The 24,000-nt window shown below is 49.4% G+C and overlaps 1 protein-coding gene across 1 annotated transcript in view; it reads right to left on the bottom strand.

The window, feature by feature from the left end:
* The window catches only part of LOC308170482 (pleckstrin homology domain-containing family A member 5-like), a gene marked incomplete at its 5' end in the record, with an annotated part of 152,999 nt that overhangs the window by 59,392 nt on the left and 69,607 nt on the right, over positions 1-24,000 (bottom strand). Inside the window, 1 exon segment of the mRNA XM_080545270.1 lies at positions 9,540-9,623. Coding sequence (XP_080401396.1) covers positions 9,540-9,623 — 84 coding nt within the window.

The following is a 24,000-nucleotide window of genomic DNA, read 5'->3' as shown; positions in this document are numbered from 1 at the left end:
TTCTGGCTGTGGCACAACGTTGCGGCGCACAGGGAACGCCGCTGAGGAGAGACACAGACTAGAACAGAAACACTGCAGTGGAGGAGACGTGGAGTTGTCTCAGATATACCGGCTTCCAGGTCACTGCACAAGGACAGACGCCCTGGGTCCCACTGCGCCTGTCGTAACTAAGCCATCAGCCTGCCTCCATACACACAGTCTCCCTCCATACACACACCCCTCCATACACACACATCCCTCCATACACACACCCCTCCATACACACATCCCTCCATACACACATCCCTCCATACACACACCCCTCCATACACACACCCCTCCATACACACACCCCTCCATACACACACCCCTCCATACACACACCCCTCCATACACACACCCCTCCATACACACACCCCTCCATACACACATCCCTCCATACACACACCCCTCCATACACACACCCCTCCATACACACACCCCTCCATACACACACCCCTCCATACACACACCCCTCCATACACACATCCCTCCATACACACACCCCTCCATACACACATCCCTCCATACACACATCCCTCCATACACACACCCCTCCATACACACACCCCTCCATACACACACCCCTCCATACACACACCCCTCCATACACACACCCCTCCATACACACACCCCTCCATACACACACCCCTCCATACACACACCCCTCCATACACACACCCCTCCATACACACATCCCTCCATACACACACCCCTCCATACACACACCCCTCCATACACACACCCCTCCATACACACACCCCTCCATACACACACCCCTCCATACACACATCCCTCCATACACACACCCCTCCATACACACATCCCTCCATACACACATCCCTCCATACACACACCCCTCCATACACACACCCCTCCATACACACACCCCTCCATACACACACCCCTCCATACATACACTCCTCCATACACACATCCCTCCATACACACACCCCTCCATACTCACCCTCCTCCATACACACACCCCTCCATACACACACCCCTCCATACACACCATCCCTCCATACACACAGCCTCCCTCCATACACACACCCCTCCATACTCCAACCAAACCACCCACCCATCCATCCACCCACCCATCCACCCACCCATCCATCCACCCACCCATCCATCCACTAGGGCTGTCCCAAACGACTATTTTTCTAACGATTAATCTAGCGATTATTTTTCCGGTTAGTCGATTAGTCTAACGACTAATTTAACGATATTTTGTTTTACTGTTCGATAAAAATAAAATGAAAATAAAAATCATGTGTAGGCCCCTTAATTTCCACCTCACTGCTATGTTTAGCCAACTTGAATGCCAACATGGCCATTTAGAAGTCTGTCCATCACCACAACACATAGCTAGCTAGTAGCTACATAGCTAGCTAACGTTACTCTCGCTGCTATGTTATGATTAGCTAAATTGATGCTAACGTAGCATGCGAGCTACGAGCTAGATAACGTACAGTAGGTGCGAGCACCACAATGACAATAGGCTACCGTAGCTAGCCAGCTACATAGCTAACGTTACTAACACCAGAAGACAAGACATACAAACTGTGGTGAGCTACATTGCTTGTGTAACATTAGCTAGTAGCTATCCATTTTTCACTCATACACGGCCGGAAAAGTGAACAGAAATACAAGGTGACTTACGGTGGTGCTATCTTGCGGCTGTCTTCACAAAGAGCTCCAGGATGCTTTCGCTTGAGGTGCTCGTTCATTGCAGACGTACTGCTGTGATAGGCCATTTCATTTTAGCTTTTTTTTTTAGCTTTTTTTTTTTTGCTTATTTAAAATAAATAAAAAAAATATATATATATATATATATTTTAAAAAAATGTAATTTACGACACACCGACGCACATTACGCAAGTCGACGTATTGACGTAGTCGATTACATCGGCGACGTCAACGAATCGTAACAGCCCTACCATCCACCCATCCACCCATCCATCCACCCATCCACCCATCCATCCACCCATCCATCCACCCATCCACCCATCCATCCACCCACCCATCCACCCATCCATCCATCCACCCATCCATCCATCCACACCACAGTGACAGTCTCAGAGTCTGATTAGACTGCATGCTCTTGCACAACAGGGGTAAGTAAACAGCAACAACGACGACAACAACAACAACAGGTATGCAAACACAAAGAGGACTACAAGGGTTCCAACACCAACACACAGTGGGCTACTGTCAGACAGGGTCACAGTGGGGGTCTCTCTGGGGGAGGGGGTATCAGATATCAACAACAGAGACAGGATGACTGGTCATTCGCGTGCAGGACACTGACAGGTGACGATGCAGCAAAAGCGTCTCATCCAATCACAGAGAAGAAGAACCAAATCTCAACCGCGGGGTCTGAGGTTACCGTTCTTTCAAGGGAAGGCTGAACCAACAGTCGGGGTTGGGAGCGAAACGTTTACGAGTCTGGGAGATACAGTGTGTGTGTGGTGGTTGCCATGTCGACCGAAAACTACTACATAGCAACACTGGTATAAAAAACAAAGTGCTGTAAGTTCACGACGGGTGACGTGGGAGGGGGGGAGAAAACCGCACGGGGCCAATTAAGGCTCATCACCGCTTCTAAAAACGGGTGAGCTACTTCAGGCATCCCCCCCTCTGTGTGGAAGTGACACATTCCTAGAGACGGGACTGGTGAACACGGCGAGGCGGTGGAGCGGCGGAGTGGTGACTAATGCTCTCTGGAGCTGAAACGCTCACTCTCTTCATCTTCATCTCTCTCTCTCTCTTATTTCCCCCTCAAATAACTGTGGTGCTGGTGTGTAGAGAGTGGTGGTGGTGAGACGTCTCTCTCTCTCTCTCTCTCTCTATTCTGGTTCTGCTGAGGTCTCGGGAGGTTTCCATCACTCCCCACAGACAGACAGGCCCGAATCCTGACTGAACACTAATCAATGGTGTGTCACACCGTGTCTCTGTTCTGTCAGTGGGCGAGAGAGAGGGGGAGGGAGGGGGAGAGAGAGAGAGAGAGAGAGAGAGAGAGTGAAAGAGAGAGAGAGTGAGGGAGGGAGAGAGGGAGAGAGAGAGGGGGAAGAAGAGAGAGAGACTGGACTGTGTCCATTAGATGTGAGAGACTGTGCTTTGTCTGATGCTCTATTTAGCCAATAGCCCATTTCCGGCCCTCAGATGTGCCGTGTGTGTGTGCGAGCGTGTGGGCTTTGTTGCTAATTAACTCGGGCTGCGATAATCACTCTGCTGGAGCTGAAATTAAAAAGCTGTGTGAACGCCTCAAAATTGCCCCGCTGTCGCATAAGGGCCGTGGCTGTGGCTGCAGGCAGGAAGTGAACACCAGCGGAGAGAGGAGTGATGGAGGGGGGGGGGGGCGTATATCACCTCTCATTGCAGAGTGAGAGACAGCGAGTTAAAATAGTCCCAGAGAAATAAGTGAGGCATTAAAACTCAATTTAGGGGAAAAAAATGTCTGTGGAACTACTCAAAGGGAGCTCGTGATGTGTTCTAGAGAGAGGGGGAGGGTGGGGGGGGGAGAGAGAGAGAGAATGAGATCTCAGATGTTGATGGGGAGAAAATCTGTTGATGATGATTCTTGTGGGACATCAGTCAAGCAGGGGGGCTGTGGGGGATGTGGTGTGGGGGCTTGGTGCTGGTAGACGTGTGGGAGAGGGACAGACTCGGCACTGTGAGTTACCGCCAGCCCGGGTCATGTCGGGTCTCTCTGGGACTCAGAACGATGCTTCAGGGCCCCCGACGCTACAATACCCACACACCCTGAAGACCGCTAATTCCCTCCGTCCCCCCTCTCGTCACGACACCGCTCTGGCTGGCTGCCTCGACGTGTCAACACGCTGGGCCCACATGGGGAGGGTGACAATCCTTTCTTCATCAACGACCACGTCTCTGTTTTCTCTGTCTCGTTTCCCAACGTCTCTGTCACAGTCATCTTGTGTGAGTTGTCATCATCTCTGATGGACAGCAGCAGCAGCACAGGGCCTTACGGTGCAGCTAACACACCCTAGACGTCTAGTCCTGTACTGTACTCTACATATACAGTTAACACACCCTAGACGTCTAGTCCTGTACTGTACTCTACGCCAGAGATGAGCATGTCTCTCTCCCCCCCCCCCCAACCCCCCCGCTGTGGTGTTCTCTGAGCCTCATACAGAGGAGCACGGCAGGACATGACATTGTCACTGCTGCTCATGACCAACACCAGCACTCCAGTTATGTGTATGAGGCCAGGGTCACTGCTGGCCATTCGGGTGCCCTTAAGTGTAGAAAACATTCTTGCAGTGGTCTGGGGTGGTCCAGTGGTCTAGCACCACGGTCTACAGCGCACACATATGCCCATGTTGGCATGGGTCCAAATCTGGCCCGTGCCCTGCTGACAGGCCTTCTCCTCCTTACTTTCCTGTCTGTCTTCACTGTCTCTATCCAATAACATGGGAACATATGACTGGGACTGCCCCACTGAGAAAAAACTAACCTTAAAAAAAACTAAATAAAACAAAAAAACATTCTTGCAGGTCACTTTCCGGTCATTGGGCTGGGGTGGGTTACCTAGGGTACCACAGCAGGCCCAGGCAAACCTAGCGCCGGTTTCACAGACAAGGCTTTAAGCCTAGTTATGGACTAAATCCCACTTCCTCCATTGAAGAAGCTTTTTTTAGTCTAGGATTGGGCTTAAGCCTGGTCTGTGAACCCAGCCCATTGAGGCCTAGGCAGACTCAGGGTACCACAGCTCTATAGCTGGTAGAGCTTCTGTGCCGAGGGAACACACTCTGAACAGCCCTGCCTGCCCTGAGGTTGGGGGATTACGTGTGTGTGTGTGTGTGTGCTCACACCAATGACACCACACAAGGCCTTGTATTAACTCCACACTATTCAACCACTGTCCCGGATGTGCCCAACCCCCTGTGCTCGGCCCCTTGGTGGGTGGAACCAGTGGTGCTGTGTGTGCGTGTGTTCATACAATATTGTTGTGTGTGTGTGTGTGTACAATGGTGTGTGTACAAGAGTGTGTGTGTGTGTGTGTGCGTGTGAAGAAGAGGTGGAGAGGGATTACCCGGCCAGTGTGGCTGGGCTCTGGGGGGGGGGGGGGGGGGAACTGAACTGACTGGCTGAGAATGCAGTTTAAACCAGCCACTCAGCGTTTCTACTGAAACACTGACGCTTCACAAGACTTTTGTTCCGTAGTGAACCTCTGGCCTTCAAACTCATCTCCCAACAAACGGACAGACCAGGCAAGCACAACACAACAGATCACACGGAATACCGGTTTCCACAGCACTTTGAACAACGCAGAGCGCGAAAACTGTTGTTAGGTTGGCACGGCAACTGGGGGGGGGGGGGGGGGGGGGGACAGGAACCAGAACTCTTACCTCTACCTGCCTGTGGTATTTCCAAAAGGGGATCGGAGGCACGAACACAAGACCGACACATTCCAGAACTTTCCACAGGTTCGTGCTTTTTTCGGAGACACGGTTAGGGGGCGATCGTACGACAAACGAGTTGAGTTAGCAGCTCCGGGAAAGTGTTAGAAAAGTGTTAAATGCATATCACACTCGTCTGACGCTTCTCAGAGTGGTGTGGAGACGGCGTGTGAGTCTATTAAAGACCTTCCAACCCTCCAGGGGAGAGGAGGGCTTGTGCTCGGGTAGGAAAAACACACCCATAGGCCTGAGGTGAACTGTGAACTGGTCTGAGGTCAGCAGTGACTAGGAGGATTCGTAGCGCTACGGCGTCCACCGTTTCTTTATGTCTAGATGCTTGTGTACGACCGTTTAAAACAGGCCCAGGGTATTGTTGAGGTGTTGTGCGTCAATAAAGTGTGACTTGATCTTGTTTCAGTTAGTGGTTACATTTTACATTTTTGGCATTTAGCAGTTAAGGTGTAGCCTGAAGAGATGGGTCTTCAGTCTCCGACGGAAGATGGGGAGTGACTCTGCAGTTCTGACAGCTGGGGGTAGTTAATTCCACCAGCGAGGAGCGAGTGTAGTGAAGAGACGTGACCGGGCAGCGCGACTGCCGTGTTGGCGTAGATGTGGTGGGGCCAGTCGACCACCAGAGGTGGAGGAGCGGAGTGAACGGGCTGAGGTTTGGGGGGTAACCGTTGCCTGCAGGTAGGCAGGGGCTGTCCCTTTTGCTGCCTGGTAGGCAAGCACCAGGGTCTTGAATCTGATGCGAGCTGCTATCGGGAGCCAGTAGAGTGCGAAGGAGGGGGTTGTTGGTTTGACGCACACACACACGCACACACACACACACACACACTATGTTTCAGACAGGAACATATAACTAGCAGAAACTTCGCAATGCAAATGCATAACAGGAAGTCAGGCAACAAAGCATTCCAAACAGCGACCTGTCTGTTGTTAGTGTGCGATGACACAGAACACTCAGGGATGTGCCAGTGTCGTATGCAAAACACATAGCATGACACAAGCATCCATGTAAGCCTGTATTACCTGCTGAACATTGGATGAACCAACTTCACGCTACAAAACAGGGAGGAAACATAGTATGTATGAACAGCTTTTTAGTTTTTAGGTAAATTGAATCTTGTTACACATTATGTTCAACAGTATCCACAACTGCTTATTTAACACCACAAACAACTCTAGTATGTCACAGATATGTCTATAGATGACACATATGACCCCTAGCTTGTCTCACAGTACTGACATGCTGCTGACACTAAAGAAAGACTGCCTGTCAAAGTGGTGATGAGTCGTGATGACATCTCGGCAGCGTCGACAGCAGGTCTGAGAGCAGCGTGTCAGAGGAAATATCTCTGAGTAAACTAATACCAACGTGTTGTCCTAATCCCTTCTCTGGGGCTTGTCCCGTCGCGCGAAGACAGATGGACTCAAATGGGCAGCATGTGTCGTCAGCGCGCCTTCGCGACCTTGACAGGCGTTCAGAACCACCGGGCTCAGCTCGGGCCTGAGTGGCGGCTGAACGCCGGGATTGACGTTTCCTGTGGCGGGGGGGGGGGCGGAGAGGAGCTCTGACTCGCATGTCGCAAGAGGATGTTTACAAAGGAGGAGTGATAGAAGGCAGAACACTGTAGGCTTGTTAACTCTGCTTCTCCTCAGTCGGAATTTTATTTATCGGTAGAATAAATAATTAACATCTGCCCTAACATGTGTTTATTGCAAGTCTTATTAAAACAAACATTAAGTTGTTTTTTTTCTCAGCAGTTATTCTTTTTTTACAAGAGTGGGGAAAGTGTTATTAAATGAGTCGGGATAATCCGTGCTTCATTGCCGGGGGTTTTCCGAGCCACTCTGTCTCACATGCGATGTGACATGTGGAGGATTGGAACTGCAGCTAGGTAATCTGTTTTCCGCCCATTTTCTTCAGCGCAGAGCCGATTAGAGAGTAGGCAAATTTTTCAAAAGGGCTCGTTATCCGGGGAGGGGGGCAGTGAAAATGCCTCTGTCTTTTCCACACTAGCTCCAGTATAGATTTCCTCCTTTATTACTTTCACGACAAAAAATAACACACTGTTGAGATTTTGGTCTCAATAACACATCAACGACTTACATAACTGACACCAGGCCTTGGCCTGTACGCGTCTAACTTTGTCTCCAAAACGAAACTCTCTGTCTTCTAACTTCTACGGCTTTTCAAACGAAATGGGGAAAGCGTGTCCAGACTTTTGACTGGTACTGTATACTAATTACATTTAAATCATCAGCAGTACTTTGGCACGGCGTGGTTCGCTGCGAAAAACGCGGGACAAGCGTGCGAGGTAATTGAGTCGCAGTATGGAGAGGAATGTGGCGACAGGGCGCAGTTTGACAGAGCTGGCACAACAAACACATCACACCGGGGGTTGTTGCTACTTCTATTTCCATCTTTTCGTCGGGGCTGCGAGAGCTCTGCAATAACAGTATGTGGTGAAACAACGGTTTCATCACTTAATATAATATGATATGGGGAGAAAAACAAGCAAATTTTTGGGGGCCGACCACAACATTAGACGCCCCCCCCCCCCCCCCCCCCCAAGTTGTTTTTTCCTCATTCGTGGCGGACGATGAAGAAATTCCAAGTCATGCCTCACACAGACTTTTACTAGGAGTGGTATTATTTCCATGAAGAGAGGGAGTTATTTTGGTTTGAGGAGAATTTTTCCCGGACAAAAGAAAAGAAAAGAAAAATCGTAGAAACGTGTCTGTCTGCGTTGGTTTAACTAGAAGCAGAGAAAGAACTAAGCTCTCACAGTTAAGGAAGGGAAGGTTTGACACTTGGTGAACCTGAAACCTGAGTAAGGGAACTGTCCTGCCTGGCCGGGGTGAAGAGTGTGAGGGAGTTGGAGAGTCACGGGTACTGAGGCGTCCTCCTCTCCCACCTTCATCTCCTCCGAGGGGAGCAGGGATCTGAACATGCCATTTGTCAGGGGGCGGGGCGGGGCTTGGCAGGTAAGGTGATCCGTGAAGGGGGCTGGAGCTCCACATCCTCTCTCTCTCTCACACACACACACACACACACAAACACCCACTCAGACACTCAGACACACACACACACACACACACACACACACACACACTCACACTCACACTCCCTCTTTCTCCAGTCTGTTTGAAGACCCTGTCATGGCCAGGCGGTCTCAGGGGAGCGTACCTGTCTGTGTGTGTGTGTGTGTGTGTGTGTGTGTGTGTCTCAGCCACCGGTCCAGGGCACGGCGCAGCGAGGTGAGGAGGGAGGCGGGGGGCTGGCCGACCTTTCAGGAGTTAATCACATGCTTCCTGGGGTCGTGAGAGGTTTTACTGAGATAGGAGGGGAGTAGGGAGGAGGGGGGGACGGGGACGGGGACGGGGGGGGGTAGCAGGAGAGTGTTTTCGCCTGCAGTGAAAGGTTAAGGTGACTGCACTCCAATCCAATCATGTGGACGAGACATGTGATGGATTTTGGTTGAAAGCAGGGGAGAGTACAGTCACATGCCCCCCTCAGACACTGAAAGAAGGGGGCAGAAGGGGGCATAGAGGTGAGAGAAGAAGTGGAAACTCATCCCCCCAGGTTGACGTGACGGGACGATTCTCAACCGCAGCACAATGGACACATCAGCAGACGGTCAGATGCCTTCTGGTCTACAATGGCCTGTATTCAGCTTCTTGTATTCAGGCTCCTAGCAGCGTCCCCGAGTCTCTCTCCACATAACTAACTACTGTATGCACTCAGAAAAAAAACATCAGTCCAATTTCATACATACTGGAGCCATTAAGTGCTAAGTGATATTCACGCCCCCCGGCAATAATCCTATTAGACAATAGAGAGGGGATGACGTTTATTTTCGGAATTTGGCGTGTCAACAAGGTGTCGGACTATGGACAATGGGAGGAGAGGACACAGTAGCGGCATTCAACTCGTGGGACAGATTTTTTTTGTGTGGTAAATAGTGGTGCGTTTGTTGGCTGTGACTAATACGGAGTGGCGTTTTGAGTTTTGCAGGACATGACTGCAGAAGTCAAAAATGCGGTCGGGCGACATTCTTAGAGAGAGAGAGAGAAAATGAGGAGACTTACTGTTCGTTGACGACAAAGATGCAGTTGTCTTGCGAGGGCGAGCCTGAGACGGGATGCTTGCAGGTCACCTTCCGCTCATTGTGGCTGGAGAGAGGGAGAGAGATGGTGGGGAGGGGGAGAGGGAGGGAGGGAGGGGGAGGGAGAGAGAGAGGGAGAGAGATGGTGGGGAGGGGGAGAGGGTGGAAGGGAGAGAGAGAGAGAGGGAGGGAGAGAAGGAGAGAGAGGGAGGGGAGGGGGAGAGGGAAGGAGGGGGAGGGAGAGAGAGAGAGAGGGAGAGAAGGAGAGAGAGGGAGAGAGATGGTGGGGAGGGGGAGAGGGAGGGAGGGGGAGGGGGAGAGGGAGGGAGAGAGAGAGAGAGAGAGGGAGAGAAGGAGAGAGATGGTGGGGAGGGGGAGAGGGAGGGAGGGGGAGGGAGGGAGGGGGAGGGAGAGAGAGAGAGAGGGAGGGAGGGAGGGGGAGGGAGGGAGAGAGAGAGAGGGAGAGAGAGAAGGAGAGAGGCAGAGAAGGAGAGAGAGAGGGATGGAGAGGGAGGGAGAGAAAGAGAGAACGATGTTAGGGGAACTCAACCACTTTAGACCTGTCAATACCAATAGGCCTACCTGTCATTCTCCCACCATCCCCTGAGGAGTGATGGAATAGGGGTGCAACCAACCGTGAAATCCACATCTTTTTTTTCTCTTTCTTTTTTAAAGGACCTCACTATGCAAGAAGCTGAGGACATTCTTTCAAGAGCAAAGCACAGCAGAAGTTTGGGAGGAAACTTTGCATGCTGTAATTGAGGAGTTGACATTCTTTGTTTGGGGGCTCAGTTGCATAGTTGAGTATAGGGACGCACCGGTATCACTTTCACTATTGATACCAATTCCAAGTACTGAACTTTGGGTATCGGTCGTCACTGAAGTGTGTGTGTATTTATGGCCCTAGCAGGAAACAAACCCACAACCTACGTGTTGTTAATGCCATACTCAACCAACTGACACACAGACGACTACTGACTGTGGTCTGACGGACAGACAGACAGACAGATCTGACTGTGGACAGTGCAGACAGACAGACAGACAGATCTGACTGTGGACAGTGCAGACAGACAGACAGACAGATCTGACTGTGGACAGTACAGACAGACAGACAGACAGACCTGACTGTGGACAGTGCAGACAGACAGACATATCTGACTGTGGACAGTGCAGACAGACAGACAGACAGATCTGACTGTGGACAGTGCAGACAGACAGACAGACCTGACTGTGGACAGTGCAGACAGACAGACAGATCTGACTGTGGACAGTGCAGACAGACAGACAGACAGATCTGACTGTGGACAGTGCAGACAGACAGACAGACAGACAGATCTGACTGTAGACAGTACAGACAGACAGACAGATCTGACTGTGGACAGTGCAGACAGACAGACAGATCTGACTGTGGACAGTGCAGACAGACAGATCTGACTGTGGACAGTGCAGACAGACAGACAGATCTGACTGTGGACAGTGCAGACAGACAGACAGACAGATCTGACTGTGGACAGTGCAGACAGACAGACAAATCTGACTGTGGACAGTGCAGACAGACAGATCTGACTGTGGACAGTGCAGACAGACAGACAGACAGATCTGACTGTGGACAGTGCAGACAGACAGACAGACAGGACTGTGGACAGTGCAGACAGACAGCCAGGACTGTGGACAGTGCAGACAGACAGACAGACAGACAGACAGATCTGACTGTGGACAGTGCAGACAGACAGACAGATCTGACTGTGGACAGTGCAGACAGACAGACAGATCTGACTGTGGACAGTGCAGACAGACAGACAGACAGATCTGACTGTGGACAGTGCAGACAGACAGACAGACAGACAGACAGATCTGACCCACTATGGGACAATCACACTCAGCTGTGCCAGCCAGAGAATGTGTCAGTAGGGTGAAAACACTCTCTGCGTCAGTCTGGCGCCCCGCACACACACACACACACACACACACTCACACACACACACACACACTCACACATCCCGGGTTGAGAGACAGATAAATATAAAGAACAGAAACGTTCTTGTGACTAAACTCTCCAACTGGCTGGTCTTATAACAACGAAAGAGAAACCCGGGAAAAAGCCAAATGATTCCAATAATCCTCTTTGTAAACATCTTATGATGTCTCATACAGATTTGCGGCTTTATAAGTAAAGTCGGATGAAAGAAAGAGAAGAAAATATGCCCATAAGCGTGAAGAGGATAAAACCACACAAGCACAGATGTGCGACAACCGGTCCGTGCCTAAGCCCCCTCGTCTTCAGAGAAACCAAAACTCTCTAACAACGTCAACGCACAAACCCCACCGCCAGAGAGAAGTGCAGAAGAGAGACCCAAAAAAAAATGGATCACTGCCAGCAGAAATGCAAATCATCTCTCTGTTCCCCCTGAACGTCTCCTCTACACCAAAAAAAGCCCTCCTTCTTCTCCCCTGCTTTGATGATCGCCCTGAAGCGCAGAGCGACACACGCATTAAAGTGCAGTACAGACCTGGAGCAGTGTGTGGTACTGAACTTCAACATCCTGATCCACTTTTCCCCCAGCGGGGCAGGAGACACCAGGATCACCGCAGCAGTCGTCACTGTCCCTGCACACTCTTCTCACGCTCAACCTCCCCACTCTGTGTGTGTGTGTGTGTGTGTGTGTGTGTGTGCGCGCGCATGTGTGTCAATGAGGAACTAGGTCTGACCCCACTAGTCTACAGGCTCCAGCTTGCCTGCCCCTGCAGTCTCCAGTCATGCCCTGATCACACGGACAGCGAGGCTCCCACCCACCCCGGCCTCCACCCACCCCGGCCTCCCAGGCCAATTACAGCCTCCCTCCCGCACACGGACGCTTCAGCTGGAACGGGATCAGAGCTCCACCAGGACACACACCAGAGCCCACAGCGCAGGGAGAGGATGAGCAAAGACAGGCAGGGAGGGAGGGAGGGAGGGGGGGACAGCAGTTCATCTACAACAGTATCCGTTAGAGGAGACACCGGGGGGGGGAGGGGGGGCTGGGTCAATTGTCCCGGGGGAATTACCGGCTCTGTTGGCCGTCACTGTCATCGGCAGCCTGTCGTAAATCAAGACTTTCGTTTCAACAACTATAATTTGAGACGGGGAGGAAGCTGCCCTGGGAAGCTGGGGAATGAGGTAGTTCCTGAACAGAGAAGCCGTTAAGTTAAGTAAGAAGCTTCAATCCAATAATGTGCAAATTAGGCAGCGCAAATCCTCTCTTATTTGATTAGTGAGCAGTGCCGTTGCATCACTGCCAGGCACGCTGGCTCTCTGGGGGCTGGCCTTGGCAGCGGGGTATGACTGTGACGGGCTTCCGGGAAAAACCTCTCTGCTGAGAACGACGTGTTGGAGCCGGCCGCAGCCTCTTCGCGGCGAATCAGATTTCGGAGAATCGGTCAGTGAACCAATCAGACCTCAGAGACGTGTTTGAGAGGGTGTAAATGTGGGGCTGAGTGAGCGAATGGGGCTGCCTCGCTCTGTCAGAACAACCCCAGGACGTTGTAGATAGGTAGAGGACAGGCCGTACTACGTACTGTGGAGCGCAGTTCAGGATCTGAAGAACTGGTGGAGGGAGGAGGGGGGTGGAGAGAGGGGTGGGGGGTAGAGGGATAGCTGACAATCCAAATGGATTTGGCAAACTGTTGTATTGTCTATAACTTGACGATGTTGTAAAACTACTGTAACCCACTTTTAAAAACAACGCCAGAACAAGACAGAACTACTCAACATCACAGCTCACCAGGCTAACAGCTCACCAGGCTAACAGCTCCCCAGGCTCCGCACCAGAAACAGAAGGGAGGCCAGCCGCTCCAATCCGAGGAGCGGCGCAGCCCCCAAAAATAATAGTGCCTTTAAACATGGGGCTGGACCGGAGAGAGCAAACAGCAACGTCTGAAATAGGGGGGTTGAGTTTCAGCTGAGCCTGGAGAGCAGCTCCCTGGTCTGTCAGTCCTCCGCCCTCGCTCCCTGGTCTGTCCTCCGCCCTCGCTCCCTGGCCTGTAATTACTGTAGGCACTGCTGGCAGCGGAGCGGTCTTGTGCGGTCTTCAGGGCAGACTAACGGCACCGGTTTGTCTTTGGTGTCCTTCCTCCACACATGCACGCGCCGCGCCTGGCCTCACGTTGGCCTTGCACGTAGGCCCCCGCTTCTGGACTGTAAGTAGAGAAAGATGCTGGGTTTGTCTGGAAGGAGAGAAAGACGCTGGGTTTGTCTGGACGTGGCTGCACAGCAGGCAGCCGGCGGACGAAAGAAAGAGTCATGCAAAAACGAAGGAACGAGTGAGGGATCGAACATTGAATGTGTTACTGTAGCATTCCTCTGCGAGTAGCAGGTCAGGAGAAAGAGGGAGAAAGTCTTTAGCAGGCCGGCTGTGCAGAGTCTCCTTAGCACCCTGAGAGGTGCTATAGGCCATGTGAGTGCACAGAAGCGTGGTCAAGTCACCCCCCCCCCCCCTCTCTCTCTCTCTAGCGTAAACACTCTGACAGGTATATTATCCGCTACCTTTAGTGACCGCTAATGCTTATGTAAGGCAGTGACCTTGCCCTACTCCCGCGTAGCTCCCTGCATGCTTCTCTTTGTGATAAATCAATATCAACAGCTCTTGCTCTCTGGAGTGGTAACACTCTAACACTCTAGTTAGGAGGCTGGCGGTTGGTAGAAGTCGGAGGAGGGGCTCGCTGGAGCGCATGGAATGGAATGAGGGACGGTAACAACAAGTAGTTTTTTTCGACACCGCCATTTCTCATTACGTTCCACGCGTGACAACAAGCCATCCCCCCATCCTCGGATTTCTGCTGCCACCAGGGACCGGGTTCTGTGTTCCCTTTTATGTTAGCACGGTAAAACAATGAGTTATGAATCGATAAGATCAGTGTGTGCATGTGGCGAGGACGTTTCGAGGACACACGGCCTCCTATCGCAGATGAAACCGGGAGATTTTCTCTTCTTTCTTTTCTTGTCTGTCTGATGCACACATCTGTGCTGATGCTACGTTAGATAACACACAAAGCAGTAGCCTGAGCATTTCAGCAGCAGCCTCCGTGGGTAATGAACCTGGCTTAAGTGCCAGGAAATGTTTGTGAAAAGCCCATCTTTCAGAGGGAACACATATTATGTAGATCACTTTGACAGAGGTGCTGTAAACCCTTCAGGAGCTTCCAGCGAGGACCCCGCCTCCGTAACCAATGGCCAGCGAGAGCGCTTTCAACCTTTCAGGTGATAACTATAAAACCCAAGGCGGCTCCCTGTTGCTAAGTTAAGTCTGTCCAGATGTGTTGATTGACAGGTGTGCCCGGTCGGTGTTTCTACGAGCACGGTTCATTACAACACACATCAAAGGGCTGAGTCTCCTGGACCAATGGGTGGAGGCCATTTGAGAACATTCCCGACATTCCCAGCCTGATCCATGTGGACAAGTGGACATGGAGACGATCGTTGGGGAACAGGAGGGGCTTTAAAGTGATTGGTGAGGCAGCGGATGGTATGAACGTTAGGTCTCTAAAAAGAGTACAGTGCTGGAGGCTGGTGGGGGCAGGGGAGGCTGGGGGAGGCAGGTGGAGGCAGGGGAGGCTGGTGGAGGGGAGGCTGGTGGAGGGGAGGCTGGTGGAGGCAGGGGGCTGGTGGAGGCGGGGGAGGCTGGTGGAGGGGAGGTTGGTGGAGGCAGTCGGGCTGGTGGAGGCAGGGGAGGCTGGTGGAGGCAGGGGGGCTGGTGGAGGCAGGGGAGGCTGGTGGAGGCAGGGGGGCTGGTGGAAGCAGGGGGGCTGGTGGAGGCGGGGGAGGCAGGGGAGGCTGGTGGAGGCAGGGGAGACTGGTGGAGGCAGGGGAGGCTGGTGGAAGCAGGGGAGGCTGGTGGAGGTAGGGGAGGCAGGGGAGGCTGGTGGAGGAAGAAGTCGGCGTGCACGTTTCTACCTCAGATGCCGAACACCACCGGGTAAACGGGGTAACCAGATCACGTGCAAACTCCACATGAGACTGATTATCTCCCTTTTCCCATGTTCGGAACCGCTGTCTATACGCTTCCGGTACCAGCTCATAGGCTCTAAGCACCGCTGATTTAATACGTTCGTAAGATTTACAATCAGCGGGACCCAACGCAGAGTAAGCCTTCTGGGCTTTACCGGTAAACACACATTGTAACATTAGTGCACGATCCTCATCAGGCCAGTTTCTACCGTCCGCCAAACGCTCGAATAATAAAAATAATGTATCTAGGTCCTCTTCATTAAATGGTGGAAGCAGACGCAACTGTCTCGTTAAATCACTCGATGTAGCTGCCCCCAACAGGTCGACCCTATCCTCCATATTAGATGACCTGGGCAGCCTACCCTCGCTGATCATACGTAGTTTCTCGTGTTCTAAATCTACTTTAGCAAGCTCAGTCCTTTGTTTGATTTTTTTCAAGCTCCAACTGAAACATCAAAAGCTCTTTCTGTTGTTCAAACGTTAACGTGGTGAACACACCAGACTGAACTTCCTCAGTTGGTTTGAGAACACCTCCCACTACCAACCCAGATTTTAAACTGGCCATGACATCTTCCTTAAGTCTTTTACTAGGAATTGCAATCGCATAATGTTCCGCAATAGACAACAACTGGTCCTTAGTACACCGATCCAATAGTTCTACTGATGGGGACCTCACAAACTCCTCTATAATTGAGGCCATAGTAACCTATGCAACCAAAGAAAAAAAAACTAAATCACAAACCCTAACACTGAGACCATCAAACTGCGATAACTAAGTATAGGACAGACAGCCCACTTTACCTGGAACCTCCCCAGCCCTAACTTAAAGATAACTAACTAACTAACTCAAACCCTAGTCTTCGTGCCGCTACTGGTGGGAGGTATTTATGCACTAAAACCCAGTGGGCAGAAGAGAACACTGCAAAACAGCGCCCCCTCCTGGACCATGGACGTGCCCCTGAGACAAATGCTCTACCCACGGTTGCAGCCACACTAAATCACCCAAGACAAATTCCCCTATTGGGAACAAGCCATCTACACCTAACAGGGGATTAACGGTTCCTACCAAGTACACTGACTATCCCAACAAAGTATCGCAGTCCAACAACCTCAATAGGGCTGCAACAACGAATCGCTGAAATCGATAAAAATCGATAATGAAATTCGTTGGCGACGAATGCCATTATCGATTCGTCGTCGTTTTTGTTTTTGTTTTTTTTGTCCGGTTTTGTTTCCATAACAAACCTACTTCATGTTGACGCACGCCACGCTGTCTTGCGGCCGGTGTAGGCATCGCGAATCATAGCTGACTGTCACTACGCTGCTCGTCCAGCTGTAGTCTGCGTAGCTGTGCTGATAACCAGAGCACTAACTATGTTTCTATAGAGGAGGGTTACAGCTAACTTCCTATTGTTTTATTATATAAGTACTGCTGGGCTCAGCCCTTCCATGGTCTCCTGCTCTCCATGCAAATGCGTTAGTGTGAGTTCTGGCGAAGCATCAGCTAAATGACTGTAATGTAATGCGATAGCCAGTGAGTGTTTGCTCGCATTCATGAATTCAATATTGCATGACAAGTGTATTTAGCTAGCTGGCTAACGTCAGTGGTAGAGCAGAGGTGATAAGCTAAAGGCTAGCTAGTGGTAGCCTACCAAGCTACCCGTGAGTTAGAGTGAGGCACTGACTGTCGCCTAGCCTATTGTATGGAGCAGTGGAGGCTCCTCCATAGAGGTGGAGGAGGCCTGGCCTCCCCAATAATTTGAGAGAAGAGAGAGATTTAAAAAAGCAATAATTATATTTTTTATCAGACACACAACATACAATTCAGAACAATACTTCATCCATTTCTAATATTTATCCTGCAGAACAGCACTCATACACGCGTGTGGCGGAAAAAGGTACTACACGGAGGCCAGGCCTCCTGTCGGAAAGTGGTTTCTCATAGAAGTCAATGTAATGCAATTTTTTTCATGGCAATATGTGATTGGCCAAATCACTGAAAATGGGTGGGAACAGGAGGCCTGGCCTCCATGTAGTACCTTTTTCCGCCACACGCGTATGAGTGCTGTTCTGCAGGATAAATATTAGAAATGGATGAAGTATTGTTCTGAATTGTATGTTGTGTGTCTGATTGACATAGTGTTTGAGTGCTTTTGACATGTCATTGATTGTATGTAGTATGTTGTGGTGAATGTTGTGAGCTAGGGATGGACGGTTTCCAATTATTGAAACCGAAAAACCGTCAGAGAGTAAAACCGCGGTTTTCCGGTTAACCGAAAAATACAGTAAAAAAAAAAAAAAAAAAAAAAAAAGAGCGCCAATTTCAAATAATTGAGCCCTACTGCTACAATACACTCATGTCGAACACCATTAAAACATCGTAAGCACAGTCGCAACACATTTAGGCTACTTAGTTTCACAAATATAAGTGGAAAGGCAGACCTTTGTAAGCTACACCATACATGAAAACACATGAACACTTAACACACCAGCTCCGCTGATCCAGGGTGCACGCCTGCACGGAAGATCATCTCTTGGAACAGCGTCTTCATTGAATGAACTGCTTTCTCAATATCTTGGTTCTTAGACAAAGTTTCAGCTGCTGCTCAATGTATTTAAATATTTGAATACTGCTCAATAATCACTGAAATATTAGACTTAGAATTATGCAGTGAACATACTTAAAGCTTTTCATAAAAACCACATGCCGCGAGACTGACTCGTCCTGAACTGTCGTAAGTCAATCAACAAAGAATGCCCCATCAAAATAAAAGTGCCCATGGTAGAGCTGTCAAAATAGAGCTTTCAAAATAAATGTACTAATACAGATAGAGATAAATACAGAACTACATTTGCGTCACTAAGTGACCGCGTATCTTCTGAGACATGCGTTCTGTCATCACTTTCAGTAGCGCCTTCACACACAGTGGCGCTGTGCACAAACACTCTTGATCCGTATAGCTCTTGTTTTATTATATTGTGGTTTAGTAAATACTGCACTTGGAGTTACATTCAATGCATGATTTGTGCTATAGAACATAAATAAAGTTTGATTGATTGATTGATATCAAATCAAATCACATTTTATTTCTATAGCGCATTTCTCACAAAAGTGACCCAATGCGCTTTACAGAGAGCAGCGAAAATGATCTTATTAAATGTAAGCGAGTAATTGTAAAAAACCTTTCCTATCTACCAATAACTGAAGGCAACTATCTTTCCCATAGAGTGATTCGTTACCCTTAAATATAATCCCAATTAGATATTAATCCTCAGTTATTCTTCACAACTGACCAAACCTCTCACTCATTGCGTGGCAGATTCAGACTGTATCATTGTTATTTTCACACACGACAAACATGTGACATGTTCCAGTTTTATTCTTATTCTATTTTATTCTTCTAAAAAAGACGGTTTCAGACGGTTTTGATAAAAAAACGTTTCTATTTTTATAAACCCCGGTTTTCGGTTTAACCGAAAAACCGTCCATCCCTATTGTGAGCCTGAGCAGAAGGGACAATAGCTGCTGCAGGCGGACCAGAGATTCATGCCAATTGTTTTGTTTATTTGATCATTGTGCAGGCAATAAAAGCTGCTTCATCCACCATCCTGAGAGTGTCCCAATCCCTTCAGTACCGCCAAACACAAATTAATAATTTTTAACAAAGACAGATAAGAAAAACAGGGAATATTCCATCGCGAGTGAAGCGAGCAAGCGGAAAAAAAATTGGCCTCCTCAATTCTGGAAGTCACCAGCCTCCACTGGTATGGAGTGAGAGGACACATTGCATTGTTTTGGAGCATATCTGATATATAAAAACATTAGTGTCTTGTCTGTAGCCTATATTGCACTTTGGGTTACTGACCTTTACATTAAGCAAAGTTATTACCTAAAACAATGCATGTATTGAGCTAGAGTTCAACTACTTTATTGAAACAATCTACCGCCATAGTCCATGGCCTGTTGTTATACCTATTTGATGTAGCAAAGCCTTTTTTATTTATATTATTTTTTATTTTTTATTAATACTTATTCATTTTGCACATGTATAGTATATACATAGGCCTGGCTGATTTAGAAAACATAAAAGAAAATTTGCAAAAGAAATCTTTTTTCCCCACTTTTTTTTGTATCCGATTAACCGAAAAATAATCGGCAGATTAATCGATTATCAAAATAATCGTTAGTTGCAGCCCTAAACCTCAACCAAACAATACTTGACTTATAACTAAACCAACAACCTTAAACCTAAAGGAAATCTGGGGACAAACAATCTACTCTTCCACAACCAAACTCCAACAAAACAAACAGAGGAGAACAAATGAACACACATGTGGAACTCCCAACACTGGCAACCAATTAACCTACTAATCAACCAATCAATTAACCAAACTAGCAAACCAAAACCAAAGAGAGCCAAACAGCTCTCACAGTATCCCAAACCAACATTGCCAGTAAGAATCAATCAACAAACCAAGCAAACCATACAAAAGGTCCAACACAAAATGACGAGCCCCCAATTTGTTACACACCCGAAGGTAGTAACAAATAAGGGAGTCCACAATAGACTAAATAACATGTATATGATTATGGATAAGAATCAGTAGTGTAGGCAAATGAGTGAATGGTTGTATAATGTATGTTGTATGTGTAAGAGGTGTATGGATGTATGTAGTGTAAAACTGAAAGGCCCCAAAAACCAAGTACCCAGAGACCTTACCAACGGAACCCAAATCATATAGAAGGAAGAGAGAGAGAGCTGAGGACACCCCTCTCATATACATCCCCAGCTCCCCAAACCTAGGTGACACCACTCAACCTAACGACCCACCCACTCTGCCCAGGCTCCACCCACTCTGCCCAGGCTCCTCCCACTCTGCCCAGGCTCCTCCCACTCTGCCCAGGCTCCACCCACTCTGCCCAGGCTCCACCCACTCTGCCCAGGCTCCACCCACTCTGCCCAGGCTCCACCCACTCTGCCCAGGCTCCACCCACTCTGCCCAGGCTCCACCCACTCTGCCCAGGCTCCAGCCACTCTGCCCAGGCTCCAGCCACTCTGCCCAGGCTCCAGCCACAGCCAATATGCAGGCAGAGTGGGAGGCGTCACAATTGTAACACATGGAACAGAATGAGGAATCCACTTGTTTGATACCATTCCTCCTCCAAGGCGTTGCAGTGAGCCTGTCCTCTGTCTCCCACCTCCACCAGCCTCTCCTGCTGTGGCTCTGCCGTCTAGAGGAGGACAAACCCACAGCCATTGTGGTTTTTGATTGACAGCACGCTAACGACGACGGCGCCCTGGTCGTCGTCTTCATCACCATGGCGATAAAACGCAGCGACAAAACAGGCTGCTGTATATTACACAGCCAGTCTGAGTAAATCCCACAGACGCTATTCAAGTACACGTCATGTCCATCACAACACAATGGGAGCTTAAGGCAAACAGGGGGATGTTATGAAGCATGTCATTTAGACAGAGCGTACAGTGTGTGTGCTGGAGGGGAACGCTATGTCACACACGTGTCAAGTGGCCTTTCACAGAGCAGAAATAGACGGTACTGGATCATGCTGTGCATTAGGGCGCAGTTATAACTGTCATAATAACCCTGTAATTACTCTATTAACACGGTACAGCTTGGTAATTGCATTGTGGGTGTAAAGGAGGACTAATTCCACTTACCTAGTCATTATGTGAATCAGTGTTTCAGAGATGAGACTGTGGCAGGCCGGCATAGTCTAATTTGTCCCGCCATCCTTCTGCTTGTTTATAAAGCTCTCACTGGCACAGCACCAGAATATCTGAAAGACCTTTTACTAGCATATCAGCCCAATAGAGCTCTCAGGTCTTCTGACGCTGGTTTTCTCTGTGTATCACATGTACAAAAGAAGAGATGGTGAGGCTGCATTCTCGTTTTCTGCACCCAAATTGTGGAAGGCACTGCCAGTTTACATTAGGGATGCAACCTCAGCAAATATGTTCAAGTCAAGACTAAAAACCCATCTTTTTAATATTGCCTTTAAATGACTCATTCATGATTCAATTATGATTATATAATGATTGGAGCACTTTGAGCTGCAACGTTTGCAGGAAAAGCGCTATGCAAATAAAGTTCTTATTATAACGAACCGATTTCAGACCTTTGTTAACATTTTTACCATGGTCTAATAATAGTAATAATAATAATAATACGTGGTCCACCCGCCAGTCTCACAAAATCCCGGGGGAAACACTGTGCGAGTACAATGGTACTACAGTAACTCCAGCCTTACTACACAGACCTAGGGGCAACTTAATATAAAGTGTCACCAAATAACTCAAGTCAAACTGTTGCTTGCCACGACTAAAGTCAGACAATCTTCAAATGCATAGAACGCTTACCGGATCAACGTGAGTGATCTCCGTGGTAACACAATACAGAGCGCCTTGTCTTAACTCCTGGGCTAATCATAGACCGCCGTGGCATTCTAAAATGGCATCACACATGCTTTGAAGGATGTGGTCTGTGGTCTCAGCAGTCAAAATTAGGCCTAGCCTTCAGAAGCCACAGAAGCTATACGGTAGGGGGGGGAGGGGGTGGATTTGGGAGGGGGGGCATCTGGTACCACTTGTCTTCCTAATGGAGGGCCAGAAACCTTGCAGTTTCTTCTTCCTGGTTTTTGTCTTTGTTGTTGTTGTTGTTGTTGTTGTTGTTCTGGAGCCCACAGAGAGGGTGGGCATGGGGACGAGATAGCCCCCTCCCCCCCCCGACCTCAAGATGTGTGGAGGAGGGAGAAAAGGGAGCAAGCAGCGTTGGGGGGCAGTGGTGAGGCTGACCACCCTGGAGGGTGGGGTGTGGGGGGCCAGTGTGGAGGGAGGGGTGCAGGCCGGGGGGGGGGCAGTGGTGGGGGCTGACCACCCCTGCAGTGTGGAGGGTGGGGTGTGGGGGGGCAGTGGTGAGGCCGACCACCCTGGAGGGTGGGGTGTGGGCGGGCAGTGGTGGGGGCTGACCACCGCTGCAGTGTGGAGGGTGGGGCGTGGGGGTGGCAGTGTGGAGGGTGGGGGGGGGGGAGGCTTGGTGCTGTGTTCTGCTGTCCCCGGTCATTAACAGTGAGCAGTCGTAATGAAGAGCTCCAGGCTTGGTGGGGCCTTGGAGGAGGAGGGGGGGGGCGGGGGTCACTGCTCTGTAGGGTAAAGGAAGGCTAGGGGGTGTATTGTTTTGTATTGTTCTGGCCCCTCCACCTCTCCACCCCTCCACTCCTCCACCTCTCCATCCTTGACCCTAAACACAGCCGGGGCCGCGATGAAGAGGTTTCCATCGACAACAAGAGGAGGAGGAGGAGGAGGAGGAGGAAGAGAACGGCTGCTTTACTATTAATCACATTCAATGGGAGCAGTGGTGCACCACGGCGCGTTGAGTCACTACTGCTGGCTACTCTGTATAAATAGTTATTTTACTTGGAAACTGTAGCCGAGCACTGGGTCTGGCACTCCTCTACTGTGGACTTGGAGGGGTGGGTTGGCTCACATTCTGCTGAGCTGATCTAATCTAAAAGCACTCCCCGAGCCAAACTGCTCAACTTGTTTAGGTCCACTTCAGCTTCCTCTTGAATTCACTATGAAACATTGAAAGTGAAGATTAGAGGATATGAGAATAACTCACGGCATGCGATCACATTTGCGATGTTGTCGACGCGACGTGATCACATTGTCATTTTCAAAGCATGACAGTCACGGGTTGCCACCTGTTTCCAATTTTAGATTAGCTCAACTAGGCATATGTTTATGGTTCAGTGACTGTAAACAAAAGTTAATTAAAAACAAGGTTCCCGGACTTAATCAGGGTTGTGAACTCATTAAAAACTCATTTTAAACGGGACGGAAAACAAGCACTCACACAAATCACCCGTTAATTTGAAAGCATCACGCTTGCAGTAAATAACCTTTACTGTTGAATGCGTCATGTTTACAGTAACAGAAAAAAAGCTTTATTGCGAAGCACCCGTATTAACACTCAACACAATCCATCACGCATTAACCATGAGGTTCCATTTACATTTTTTAACCAAAGTGAAAGTACATTTGTCTAAGTAAGTGAATCATCTATCCATCAGTCATCATAAACACAAATCTATGCTGGACCAGGGGCCATTGGCAGTCACACTGCTAGAAGAAGGAAGAATTGCTTACTATTTTTTTATATGTTTATTTACAGTAGAGAAACTGTACAGGGGGTAGTAGGGATGAAGAGGTCTTTAGGAGGGACAGTCAAGATGTAGTCTGGGTGTAGCCTATATCAAGATGTAGTCTATATCAGACCTGACAGGACTGAAGGGTGGGGAGGAGGAGTGGACTAGTGTCTTCCAGTAAGACAGGGTCAGAGGTCACTGCCTCACGATGCTTTGTGACCGACACCAAGGTAATGATGAGAGGAGGAGGAGGAGGAGGAGGAGAGGAAAAGAGTAGCGTGCCGGTACTTTGAT

This window comes from Nansenia antarctica (assembly GCF_963989245.1).
Source record: "Nansenia antarctica genome assembly, chromosome: 14".
NCBI classification, from domain to species: Eukaryota; Metazoa; Chordata; class Actinopteri; order Argentiniformes; family Microstomatidae; genus Nansenia; species Nansenia antarctica.
Note: the sequence above shows the minus strand (reverse complement) of the source record. Positions and strands in the feature narration are given on the sequence as shown.